This window comes from Rattus rattus, chromosome 18, assembly GCF_011064425.1.
Source record: "Rattus rattus isolate New Zealand chromosome 18, Rrattus_CSIRO_v1, whole genome shotgun sequence".
Lineage (NCBI taxonomy): Eukaryota > Metazoa > Chordata > Mammalia > Rodentia > Muridae > Rattus > Rattus rattus.
In genome coordinates, this window is record NC_046171.1 from 7,933,752 (window position 1) to 7,947,437 (window position 13,686).

The 13,686-nt window shown below is 44.5% G+C and overlaps 2 protein-coding genes and 1 pseudogene across 2 annotated transcripts in view; all 3 read left to right on the plus strand.

Moving 5' to 3' along the window:
• The window catches only part of LOC116887415, a 496,132-nt pseudogene that overhangs the window by 58,105 nt on the left and 424,341 nt on the right, over nt 1–13,686 (plus strand).
• The window catches only part of LOC116887417 (RT1 class I histocompatibility antigen, AA alpha chain-like), a 431,868-nt gene that overhangs the window by 43,684 nt on the left and 374,498 nt on the right, over nt 1–13,686 (plus strand). The window lies entirely within an intron of this gene.
• LOC116887446 (rano class II histocompatibility antigen, B alpha chain) lies at nt 476–4,818 on the plus strand. The gene is made up of 4 exons (XM_032889056.1): nt 476–641; nt 3,260–3,508; nt 4,126–4,407; nt 4,644–4,818. Exons 1-4 carry the CDS (start codon nt 557–559, stop codon nt 4,796–4,798), a joined length of 771 nt encoding a protein of 256 aa, XP_032744947.1. The 5' UTR covers nt 476–556; the 3' UTR covers nt 4,799–4,818.

The window sequence follows — 13,686 nt, forward strand, 5'->3', positions numbered from 1 at the left end:
ACATTCTCAGGTGTGTTCAGTGTCCCCAAACTTCCTTTAGAATACAAAGGTTACTCAAAAGAAGAAGAAATCTGGATAAGGCACCGAGTGCTCCTGTAGGGGCGTGACAGGTCCTCACAGCTCTGTGCTCCTTCTGGTAACACTGGGGCTTCTGCCCAAAGTGAAGAACACAAAAAACCAGTTAACTCATGATACATGCAAGCCCAAGAAAGTAACTGGGTGTCGGGATTGGAGAAACACGTGGAAAGGAATAAATTCAGGGGAGACTTTCTGCTCACATAAGCATACGAGAAAAAGTCTGACTCGGAATGCCCTTCTCCTCAGGCATTCCCTCAGGTCCACTCTGAGCAGAGCCTGCAGCAGCTCCAGGGAGTTCCCCTAGCCTCTTCCAGGCCTCTCAATACAAAGTCTGCAGTTAGCAACTGTGACGTCATCACAGGGGAATTTTCTGATTGGTCTGGCGGGTTTGGTTTGAGTGTAAGATCTCCTGGGCTGGATCCTCACAATCTCTTGAAGACTCAGGAGAGCAGCTACAGAGACCACCCAGAGAACAGAGATGCCACTCAGCAGAGCTCTGATTTTGGGGGTCCTCGCCCTGACCACCATGCTCAGCCCCTGTGGAGGTCAAGACGACATTGAGGGTGAGTTGTGCAGCTGAGGGATGTCTGGAGCCGGGAAATGGGAAATCTACAGAAGAGGGAGATACAAATTGGCTAAGATATAAATCCTCAATATTAGACAATCTAACAACTGTGCGATCCCTTCTTCGGGAGGCTCTGGTTGGCGAGCACAGCTCATGATCCGCCAAACCATGGTTCTAACAGTGGACCCAGTTAGGAAAGGATGGAGGGCTCTGACAGGCGGGGTCGTCTCAGAACTTGGTTTTCATTACTAGACTGTATGCGAGTTTCCGAAGCCTTTATACCTTTAGTGTGTTCTAAGGAAAACACTTCCGTGAATCACGCACACAAAGGTACAGCAAATGCAGTGTACCCCTTTGTGTATACAGTAAACCCCTTTTGTTGGGGCTTACACAGGACCCAAGCAAGCGCAAGCTATGGGAGCCTATGGCCCTCTGCCTGCGACACCTCCCTCCCTCCACACTCCGCTGACATTCCGTCCCCTCTCTGGATCCCCTCCTTAATGCCACAATGTTTTACAGCCCTGAATAGGAACTTTGTGAAATAGCAGTTGAAAAGTTAAATGTTTGAAACAGGAAGTGAAAGGAGTTGAGCGCCCTTGTGAAGGGGCATGGCTGCTCTCTTTCCAGCTTTGTTGGAAAGGAGAAGTCTCGCCTCCGACTCCAGGCAGGTTGGCTTCTTTGTCCCCAATTTCCTTCTTCAATGTCACACTAGGGTGCCCCAATCAGTGTGAGCAGGCACAGTGGGCACGGTTCTGAGGAACCATAGAACTGGAGGGCTACGTGAAAATATTCCCATTTCTCTTTAACTTAGAAGGGGGAAAGGTGGAAATTTCAAGGTCTGAGAAAAAATGCTTTGATTTTAATTTAGCCTACATTACATTTTTCTTATTAATACGACTTTTAACATTTTCATCAAGTAAGGGTCCAAAGCTAAATGCATGGGGCACATAGGTCATTGCTGGCCCCGACTGTCATAAGGTTCTGCCACCTGTCAGTCATCCCCAACGTCTCCATGGGTCTCAAAATTAGCAAGTATCACTCAATACTCACTTTGTAAAGCATTTGCTCAGCTAGGAAGTTGGTGCCGAAGTATATCAAACCTGCTGCCTGCCCCTAGGGAGTGGGGTAAGCAGATCAAGGGCAGGAAGCAGAAAGGCCATTGTGTGTGTGTGGAGGGGGAGTGGACCCAGCTGAGGGCAGAACTATAGCAGCAGGAGGCAGTGTGGAGTCCTCAGTGATACTTGGGGCTCAGGATAAGCGCCCACTGAAGTGCACATCCACGGTTGGAAAAGAAGTCGAAGAGGTTTATTAACAATGGATCAGGGAGATTTTGAGGGAGAGGTTGGCTATGGGGGTTGCAGATAACGCTAACCAAGACAGCCACACTGGGAAGGGAAGGGTCAGAAGAGCAGTCGAACGTGAATAGACAGAGGGTCTGGGGGTCACAGTGCAGTTGGAAGCCGATTAATTAAAACTGAACAGAAACCTCCAGTGTAGAGGAGGGCTTCAGCAAACTGAGCAAAATGACAGCCACCTTCATTTCTGTCTCCCACCCCGCCATCATTAGGGCCGTGAGAGGGTGGGCCCTAGTTTTGATTGGCAGTCGCTTGTGCAGAGCTGACCGTAACTCGCCCACAGTCACTCACAGCACCTTATGTGCACGCTGTCTGTCAACTGGAACCACTGTCCTTGTTCACCAACCTTGGTGACTATGGCGGCCAGGTCTGGCTGGAGAATTACTCCTTGAACAGCACTAAGTCCAACATTTGCTGAACTCAACAAATGAAGGAAGAAAGATACAAAACCTAAAAACACCAGAATCTGTGCCTTGCCAGTGTTTACTTGACGATGATGTTTACTTGACATCCTTTGGGTTCCGTTGTCTGCACTGGCGGCCCTTCTCCATGGCGGCTCACACGTGCTCACTGCCTGAGGAAAACGCATTAATTCACCACGAGTCTGCGAAAGAACATTGGTTTTGATTTAGAAAAAGAAATAAGAGGCGAGGTTTTACAGAAGCATGAAATCCAATAAAGTCCAGAAGAAATCAGAAGACCATCCCGTGGTCCCTCAGCTAAGGCAGGAACTTTAGACGGAACAGTCTCCACATGGTGCCGCTGTTCTCTTTCTATAAGTTTCTATGTGCTTTTCCTGGGTCAGAATAAATGAGAACGCCTCCTTGTGTGGAAAAGGCCCCCTGTTTTTGAAGGAAAAGAAAATGGATAAGATATGTTAATAACTGATGGGAGATCAATTAGACACAAAACCTAACCAGAGAAGGAAATCTGATGACTGAACCTTTGCAGACAAAGCTTTCTCCCTCCGCTCAGCTGTAAGCTACTTGGTCTGAGCCATCTGTGTACCAAAGAGTGGACAAGGCAGTCAGGATAGCAGAAATCAAACACACGGCATCCCACCGTTGTGCGGCGCGTGTCACAGAGGGAAAGACAGGAGTGTAACCCACACTGAGAGTGAGAGGGAGGCGCGGGTGGTGGAAATGTATCAAAAGCAATGACGTTCGTGGTACTCGTCAGAGCATTTTCTATCCGTTTGTTTTAAAACATTCTTTTCCTCTTCCTGTTTTCCACTTTCCCACCGTCTACCTAAATTCCTCAGCCGACCATGTAGCCGCCTATGGTATAAATATGTATCAGTATTATGAATCCAGAGGCCAGTACACATTTGAATTTGATGGTGACGAGATATTCTCTGTGGACTTGGATAAGAAGGAGAACATCTGGAGGATTCCCGAGTTTGGACAACTGACAAGCTTTGACCCCCAAGGTGGACTTCAACAGATAGCTATAATAAAACACAATTTGGAAATCCTGATGAAGAGGTCAAATTCAACCCCAGCTATCAACGGTACGTGCTCACCACCCTGCTCCCCCCTCCCTTCCCTGGGGGGTGAGGGGATGTGATCAGGATATAAATGGTCCTATAAAATCCTCTCCTTTCCAAGGAGCACCCGGATCTCTTCATCACTGGAGACTCATCCCCTCTCTTCTTGTTGTTTTTAAAGATTTATTTATTTTATTTATATGAGCACACTGTAGCTGTCTTCAGACACACCAGAAGAGTGTCAGATTCCATTACAGATGGCTGTGAGCCACCATGTGGTTGCTGGGAATTGAACTCAGGACCTCTGGAAGAGCAGTCAGTGCTCTTAACCGCTGAGCCATCTCTCCAGTCCATCCCATCTCTTCTTAAAAATCACACATTTCATGTAATATACAGCTCACTATTCCCACAATGCACTCCTTGAATCTTTTGGAAAAGCCCCGACAGACATCCTACCTAACTCCCTAGACAGAGGGGCACAGGGATCAAGTAGAGTGCACATTAGCTCCAAGCAGAGGGATCGGGCTCTTTGACTTTCATATGTGTAAGTCTTGTCAAGAAGGCTCTCTCATTAGACAGTGCAGGGCTTCAGGGAGAGAAGCTCCCATCAGCCTCTGACATCCAGACCATTTCCTTTGCAGACGTTCCTGAGGCGACCGTGTTTTCCAAGTCCCCTGTGCTGCTGGGTCAGCCCAACACCCTCATCTGCTTTGTAGACAACATCTTTCCTCCTGTGATCAATATCACGTGGTTGAGGAACAGCAAGCCAGTCACAGAAGGCGTTTATGAGACCAGCTTCCTTATCAACAGTGACTATTCCTTCCACAAATTGTCTTACCTCACCTTCATCCCTTCCAACGACGACATTTATGACTGCAAGGTGGAGCACTGGGGCCTGGACGAGCCGGTTCTAAAACACTGGGGTGTGTATGAGCTCTGCCACTTCTGGCACTTTCTCGTTCACTGTCACTAGAACAGCATGTCTTCCGGCTTCGAGTGACCAAAACTCACTTTCCACCCTTAAAGAGTTTCTAAGGCTAGAGTTCGTGTCATCCCATTAGCCTAGCCTCAGAGACCACGTAGGTTAACTCCCTCCCTCCCCTGGCCCTGTCTTACACATACATGAGTCCCTTCTGACTCCAAAGCTTCTCTCTCTCAGAACCTGAGATTCCAGCCCCCATGTCAGAGCTGACAGAGACCGTGGTCTGTGCCCTGGGGTTGTCTGTGGGCCTCGTGGGCATCGTGGTGGGCACCATCTTCATCATTCAAGGCCTGCGGTCAGGTGGCTCCTCCAGACACCCAGGGCCCTTGTGAGTCCCACCCTGGGAAAGAAGGTAAGGGTTTGTGTTTGTGGGAGACAAAGGCACCACACAGGGGAGGGGAAGGAAGGGGAGACATGAACATGTTGTTGGAACTTTGCTGGAGCCTCTGGAACCCATCTTTCCTGTGTGTTTTGTTGTAGGTGCGTGGCCCTCTACAGGGAAGATGTGGTGTGCGGGGTGACCTGGCACAGTGTGTTTTCTGCCCCAATTCATCATGTTCTTTCTCTTCTCCTGGTGTCTCCCATCTTGCTCTTCCCTTGGCCCCGAGGCTGTCCCGCCTCACGGCCCACACGCCCTTGGAATTCTCCCCTGATCTGAGTTTCGTTTTGGCATCTTCCAAGTTGAATCTACTACAGACTCCGAGACCCTGATTGATGCTCCACCAAACCAATAAACTTCCTATAAGTTGTCTTCTTTGTTTTTCCTGTCTCCCATGTGGGAGCTTACTGGAGTCAGGCCCATGTAATCCTGTGTCCAGAGTCACGGGAACAACCAATGCAGCCCAGAATGCTTTGGTCTTAGCCAAGGTTGAACTTTCAATTTTTTTTTTGTTCCCAGCCCTGACCACTCTCATCTGTCTCCAGTCAGGCTCAGGGAGGTAGGGTGTGAAATCTGCCTCAGTGTACACTTGCTGTAAGGAAACACCAAGGCACAGTAATCCCATCACTCCAGAGACAGAGCGGGAGGGTCTTCACACATTTAAGGCCAACCTGGTCTACACAAGGCAAGCTGGACCTTTATAGGAAGGCCCTGTCTACAAAATAAGAGGGGGAGAGGGAGAGGGGGAGGGAGGGCCAGAGGTGTGACTTCTAAATGAAGCTGGGATAGAAGCTACATAGATTTCCCGCACAGAAGAATGCTGGAGGCCGTGTGGTGAGTGTGGCTAAAGAATGTCTTTACACAGATGAGGCCACTTGGGGCTCACTGAATTCCATGTGGACACCTGTGTCCTGGGAGCAACAGAAACTCACTCTAGGCCTGTACCCTCATTCCTCGTCGTGACAGAAGCACGGCCCTGTGGAATCAAACTCCCAGAGAGACAACATGGTTTACAGTGAATGGCAGTAGTGGTGGGTGCACCATCCTCCAGCATCCCCACCATCCCCGCCATCCACACCGTCCCTACTGTCCACACTGTCCCCACCGTCCACACTGTCCACATTGTCCCCACAGTCCACACTTTCTTCAAGTCCACACTATACACACTGTACAAACTGTACACACAGTCCACACTGTCCCACTGTCCACATTGTCCATACTTTTCACACTGTTCTAGACTGTGTCTACTGTCCCCACAGACCAACTGTTCACACTGTCTACCCAGTCCACACTGTCCACAATGTCCAGACTATCCACACAGTCTTCACTGGCCCTACTATCCACCACAGTCCCCACTCTCCATACCTTCCCCACTGTACCCACTGTCACCACTGTCCACACTGTCCCACTATCCACACCGTTCACATTTCACACTGTTTACACTGTCCCCACAGTTCACACTGTCCTCACTGTCCCCACTGTCCCTACAGTCCACACACTCCAGACTGCACGTGGTACACACTGTTTCCACTCTCCATGCTGCCCCACTGTCCCCACCATTCTCCAGAGGAAACACCTCCAGAGGAGCTGGGTCAACAGATGGGTGTCTCAGACTCTCCTGAGGGTGACTAGGACTCAGTGGAGGTTTATGCCACCCTATTTGAGATTTTGTGTAGCCTTTTTTAAAATTTTTTCTTTACCTACTTTGTGTGGTTTCTTCTTCCAACTGTCTGCTAACCATGTCTTTGTTCTGCTGAAATTGTTTTAAGCATTTTTCCCAAGCCTTTCCACTCTGCCAACTGTTGACTGCATGATTAGCATTAGAAAGACACTGAGGTTTCTTGTTAAAACCCTAAGGCATTTCTGTCCATGCCAGCTACATCAGTAAGCTTAGGATGCAATGCAGAAAACATAAAATATTAGCACAGTAGATATACAGCACAGCTCAGTGCGAAGAAGCCTAAACCATCATTGAGTAAATTATCTAGTATTTCTTAGCCTTGTTTCATCTACAGTTTGGAAATTATTAGAGATTCTTTGCAGTTACTGACAAAAATCTCAATGTTCTGGGGGTTGGGGATTTAGCTCAGTGGTAGAGCGCTTGCCTAGCAAGCAAGGCCCTGGGTTCAGTCCCCAGCTCCGAAAAAAAAGAAAAAGAAGAAAAAAGAAAAAAAAAATCTCAATGTTCCATATTTATGTTCATTATTACATTGTTTAAAGGAATGGACTGTGTGATAAAATTAAAGCAGGGGGATTATCTGTGGGGAAAATTTAGGAGGAAGGATAAATAGGGTAGTGCAGGGAAGAAACAAAATCAAGGTCCACCTGATATGTATGTGTGGGACTGCCATGATATCATTACTCTGTATACTAATGTTAATTAGAACCTTTGGATCCTTGTGTTTCATTTAGAATACCCACAGCGGTCAGGAACTTACTATGTGACCAGGGAAGAGGGTGAGAATGGAGGAAGAAAGAGAAAAAGAGAGGTGTCAGTCAAAGGCTGTAAAGTTTGGTTAGATTGAAAGGGTAATCATTATTATACATCATGCTACCTGTTATTAATAATAGTGTGTTGTATGCTTGAGAATTACTACAAGAGCACGTTTCAAATGCTCTCACAGCACACACAAGCTATGAGCATGCAAGGTGATGGGTAGCATCTGTTAACATTCATTCCCCAGTTGATTCAACTCTCCTCCTTAAGCGAAATATTCCATGATAATCTGGAAGGACAAAATCATTCTGCAATAATTCTTAGCTCATGATAGTGATTAAATCTCAGTGGCTTAAGTCAATGAAGAATAATTGCATCATTTAAGAGCCTTGGGCTGTGGAGCTTGTAACTTCTCGCACACCATCACCACAAGGATGAGTGACAGAAGCCGTCTAGCAAAGGCTACGGCAAGCAACTGAGTTTTCTGGACATGGTCCTCCATTTCATCTGTCTGTAACGGGTACAGTCTGAAGAGGCACAGCCCCCAGAGACTTCATCTCAGGATTACTTCTTGCTGCCGATATACAACTGTTATACAGCCTAATGATTCCTGGGCATCGGCCCACCCTACGGGGCAAATTTCCTGGAGATAAACATGAAAATGAACTTTCTTGAATTAATGCTATTTAGATGAATCAGTGACTTTATAGCATTCCTGATTTGGTTCAAATAATTTTAGGAAAAAGGTTTAAGGAGATGATTTTAGTTGTTTTGCCAGAAAGATGTAATGAAATTAGAATCAAGAATAGAATGTACCGGGTTGGGGATTTAGCCCAGTGGTAGAGCGCTTGCCTAGCAAGCACAAGGCCCTGGGTTCGGTCCCCAACTCCAAAAAAAAAAAAAAAAAAAAAAAAAAAAAAAAAAAAAAGAATAGAATGTGCCCCTCCTCTTACAATGATAAGTAAAGATTGAATAATAAGGAACACAATGAGCTTTCATAACTGCACTATGAAGAGAAACAAGCTTGAAATAAATTCGTGATCAAGGAAATACATTCATTCTAGGTCAGGTCCAAGGATGAAGCCACAGGCGTGCACTGTGATAAAGCGAGGCCATGTGAAACTGTTGCTTTGGGCTTATAATGAGCTAATCGACTAAAACACTGCTTTGAACTTACTATCCACATCCTTCTGTGTAACATTTCATCTATGAGGTACTTTTATAAAGAATTTTTGTCTAAGAGAAGAATTTTTGCCATAGAGAAGAAATAAAGTGTGGTTTCAGAGGCTGTGCCAAGAGTATATATGTTTATGTCTATCTGTCTATATGTATGTTTGTACATAAATATAGGTAGAGGTGCACGTAAAAGTGTACATGAACACTTGTGGAATTGATGAAACAGGTGATCAGGCCTGGCCAAAGTGTGTGTCTGTGTGTCTGTGTTTGTGTGTTATAGTAAATCTCCAAACCTAATAAATCCATGCAAAAAACACACAACTCAGTTACAATGTTTATAAGCTGCCTAAGTTGGGCAGACTCACCACTGCACCGCTCTATTCCCCAGCTATGAGATCCCTCACTGCTTGCAGCTCCTCCAGGCCATGTGGCTCTGCTCTATCTTCCTTCCACCTCCTCTTCCTCCCTGGTCCCTACTCTTCCTCTATGCTCTCAAACCTCCAGCACCACTTTTCTCTTCCACTGTCCAATCACAGGCTCTAGCCTTTATTTGACCAGTTAAAATGGAGAGAAAGTTCACATGAAATCACCTGAGTAAGTGATCCACTCCTCATGGGAGCAGCCCCTCTTGAGAACACAGAATTAACATCAGAATACAAACAGTACCAGGGCAACCCACAACACATGTGCTTGACTTTCTCCCTTTCTTCCTAAAGTAGAAACTTCAGGGCTCTTTGGAAAATCATTTGGATGGTGTTTTGCTGGGCCAGACACATAAAGGAATGTTTTCCTGAAGTGGACACAGGTGAAAGACTAAGGCAGACTCACAAAAGAATGTTTCACTGAAGCAGACACAGGAGAAAGGATGTTCCACTACAGCAAGCACATGAAAGGACATATGATGAAGGATTCTTCGATAACAACACATGTGCATTGGCCCGCCTTACATTGAGTAGTTGAATTACATTTGTCTGGATTCCACAGAGAGAAACACACCAAAAAACTTCTGGTGTGTGCTGCAGTTTCTTGCCACTTCCACAGACTTGGGCTGATTGGCAGAGTGATGTCAGCTGAGACAGACTCACATGAAGAGGACACGTGATGTTTGAGGGTATAAATAAAACTTGGACAGGGACAGAGGCTGGGCTAGGCTTGCTGTTAGAGCTGACTGTGCAATGCTTGTGGGTCTTGTGTCTTTGCTGATCTTTGCTTTGCTGAGAGAGGAACAGCCAAGAACTTCTCCTAGCATCCCTCCAGGTCCCTCCTGCTGTCTTGTGCCTTGCTGATTTATGCTGCTAACCAGACTCTACCAAACTGGACTGCTGGTGTACCCATCAAGTGTTTGTGAGTGGATCAAGCTGCCTTTGCCTACTAAACTGTGAAATGAACTGCTGATTTCCAGACAATGCAGATAGGAGCTGCTCCAGGGAACCTTTCTAAACAGGTTCACCTCTCCCATCCCCCATCCTTTCTTTCCCACTACCTCTGGTGGGTGGTGGGCTACAAGGGAAGTTAAAATGTTTAAGAACCATCATTAAAAATAGGTGTTTGAAAAAATGAAGTTACACATCCTTTCCTTTTCTCTCTGGCTTAGGAAGAGATAACAAATGAACTCAGAGATGCCCTCCTGGCCATGCAGAGTCTCTTGAGCCAGCGAGAAATGGGCTCAGATATCTAAGCTGTTTTCTTAATCTCCTGCTTCTATCAACAGAAGTTAATTTGCTAAGAAACCAGCAGCCTTTGGCCACAGAATAGCAAAAAGTTAAAAAGGTAGAAATTGCAAAAAGTAAGCAGCTGAATTGGCAGCTATAACTGTCTGCTAACCTAGGCCTCATCCTGGAAGATTCTAGCTTCTGTCCCATCTAATCTAGGCCTAGAATGTTTTCAGCCTTACTGTTAATGTTTCAGACTTACTGTTGAAAAAGCTCACCCTTTCCTGAACTCTCTTCCTGTACTGTCCGCCTCTCCCTTTCTTCTCATGAGAGTTGGGCATGTCCTATTCTGTCAAATCTTTCTCTGATTTGTCATCTTTTTTCTACCACTCAACTAGATATCACCTTCAAACATGGTTGCTTCCTTCTTTAGCTAACTTTACTTTCTCTGGTGGTTTGAATATACTTGGCCCAGGGAGTGGCACTATTAGGAGATGTGGCCTTGTTAGAGTAAGTATGGTCTTATTAAGAAACTGTGTCACCCAGGGAGTTTGATTTTACTGATCTATGTCTCAGGGTAACTAATGGTGCTGTTCACTTAGAGCACTGCCAAAAGGTGGTAGAGCTCAGCTCCAAAGAGGAGCACAGAGCAAACCCTTTCAGATGGCCCATGCTTTTGGCTTATATAAAAATACTTAGTAAAATCAAACGAGTAAGCTGAGTATAGTGGAGAAGGCCTTTAATCCAAGTAGGCAGGCAGATCTCTGAAAGGCCAGGCTGATCTACACAGCATCTCTCCACATTGGCCTGGAATTCACTTTATGGTCTTATGGTCTAGCCTGACCTTGAATTTGTGGTTATCTCTCTTCAGTTTCCCGGGTTCTGGGATTACAGGCACACATTCAGCAGCCACGCCTGGCTTTGCATTGTCTTGATAATTAGATGTTGAGTTTTTATCTTTTTTTTTTTTTTTTTTTTTGGTTCTTTTTTGAGCTGGGGACCCCAACCTCAGGCCTTTAAGATAGCTTCCTAGGTCCTCCTTACCGCTGAGCTAAATCCCAGCCCCTATCTTTTTTTTTTTTTTTTTTTTTTTCCGGAGCAGAGCCGGACCAATCAGTGCCTTGCGCTGCTAGGCAAGCGCTGTACACTGAGCTAAATCCCCATCCCAGATGTTGAGCTTTTAAATCAGCACTCAGTGGCTAGAAATACTCCTTACCTCACCAGCATGAAGAGATAGCTTAAATACTTTTTTTTACTCTGAATATTTTTGCCTGATATTTTTTTTTTTTTTTTTACTCTGAGTATCAGCTGAGAGGATAGGTAAGTTTGAAAATGTAGCAACCGCTTTGTACATAAAACAAATTCTACAGAAATAAGCTATCAAAAAGAAATTGTGGCCTCATAAAATCATAATGTCACAAAATCAAACTGCAGATGAAGCCCAGATTCTTCCTACTTCCCCAACTTCATATTAGGCATTTTGTTCACCTTGAGCAATGGCAATCTGTTGAGGACCCTGTTTAAAAGTGATCCATCATGAGGCAATTTAGCTCAGTGGTAGAGCGCTTGCCTAGCAAACGGGCCCTGGGTTTGGTCCCCAGTCCAAAAAAAAAGAAAAAAAAAGTGATCCACCAAAAAAAAGGAGACATCATGAGATGATTTAGTGGTTTTTAATGAATGTGGATTCTCACATTTTGCATTAAACTTTCAACTTGGCAATAAATAAGTTTTTTTTTTTTTTTTTTTGTTCTTTTTTTAAGGAGATAAAGAACGAACTCAGGGCCTTGCGCTTCCTAGGCAAGCGCTCTACCACTGAGCTAAATCCCCAACCCCAATAAATAAGTTTTATATAAGGGTTTTGGTGGTGATCAATTAAGCAAAGAAATTGGACAATTCTATTCTGTGATGGACCCAGTGATAGATTACTCCTGGTATGGTGAGGTCTCTGGCCCAACCATCAGCCCAACAGCGAAGGGAAAATGTAGTTTCAGATTTACTATATAGCACGTGAGAGATGAATACAAAATATGCACCCTATACAGTGTGGCCAGTAAGACAGCATCTTGAACTCAGTCCTGCCTCTATTGTGCTCCTGCTGGGTTTGTAGGTATGCACCACAACATCTGGACAAATAGCATTTTCTACCATGATGGAAATAGTCTGCATTTGGTGTTTAGTACAGAAACCTTGAGCCAGATGGCTGGCCAGCACTTGACCTGAATGATTAGGAACTAAGTTTTTACTTAGTTGCCTGTGCATACTGTTTATATAAGACAGCACAGCTCAACAGAGAGCTCTCTTGCATAGTCTCCCCCTGGGAATTAGTGAATTTCACACTGAAATTTGTTAGTTTATAATTGGGATTTTTAAAGTTAGGAAAATTTTTTCAAAAAATAAATAAACGTTTTCATTATATGTGAGTGGTTGTGTATGACAGACTTTTTAGCAGTGATTCAGCCAAACCTAAAACCCAATTTGAGTCTACTTGAATTTGAATTATTTACTCTGTTTTTTTGAAATCTTAAAAAATTAACAATTTTTGATTTGTTTTCTGCTGCAGGATAAAAAATTATATATAAACTGTGTCACTTTGGAGACGGGCATTGAAACCCTCCTCCTAGCTGACTGAGAGTCTCTCCTGGTTGGCTTCAGATCAAGACTCTAGGTTTCTTCTCCAGTGCCATGTCTGCCTGGACGCTGCCATGCTTCCTGCCATGATGATAATGGACTGAACCTCTGAAACTGTAAGCCAGCCCCAATGAAATGCTGTCCCTTATAAGTGTTGCTTGGGTCATGGTGTCTCTTCACAACAATGGGAACCCAAACTAAGACACCTCCATTGTTGGGGATTAAAGGTAAGTACTAAGGGCTTGTCTGCATTCCAGCCAAAGTGATTAAAAGTGTGTACTAAGGGCTGAGCTACATGCTAACTAGAAACTGGTTCAAATACCTTGTAACATTATCCCAGTATGAAAATGAGTGGAAGGCAGAATAACTAAAATATAGTCAAGTTTAGGATCTCATCTGTCCACTTAGGCACCTTGTAATCTCTTTTCTACCTAGGCCAATTCCTTTTCTTCTTCAGCTGTTAATTCTCATGAACTGTTTAAATTTGAATCACCTTGCAGGGTTTGAAACAAATTACTTAACACTTGAGTGGTTAATCTAATAGTAGGACATAACCAGTTAATATCACCCAATTTTTTTAAGTCTTTAAAGAGTTTTTAATTTATCTCCTCTAACCTGAACCTTTGGTAGTTGTATTTTTTTGTTGACTCAGTTTAAATCCTAAATAATTCATAGAATTTCCTTCCCCTATTTTTTTAGGCATAATCTGTAGTCCCCAGGAAAATAAAATCTTTCATGTTTCATTAAATGTTTTTTTTCCCTAAAGTATCTGTATCAGAATCAGCCAATAAAATATCAATGTATCTTGTGGTAAATATTATTTGGGGGTTTCTACCCCACCTTAGATCATTTAGTTCCTAAATAAAAGGCACATAACTTTTATATTTATAATAAGCCTTAAAGGAGCAGTGCTGGATAGATATTGAAAGACACACCCCCAGAGTGGGG

Excerpts from the sequence above, each read along its gene's own strand:
- LOC116887446 (XM_032889056.1), top strand. The coding sequence starts at position 557 with ATGCCACTCAGCAGAGCTCTGATTTTGGGGGTCCTCGCCCTGACCACC. Across the intron at positions 3,509-4,125 it reads TTCAACCCCAGCTATCAACG|ACGTTCCTGAGGCGACCGTG; the intron begins GTACGTGCTCAC and ends TTTCCTTTGCAG. Across the intron at positions 4,408-4,643 it reads GCCGGTTCTAAAACACTGGG|AACCTGAGATTCCAGCCCCC; the intron begins GTGTGTATGAGC and ends TCTCTCTCTCAG.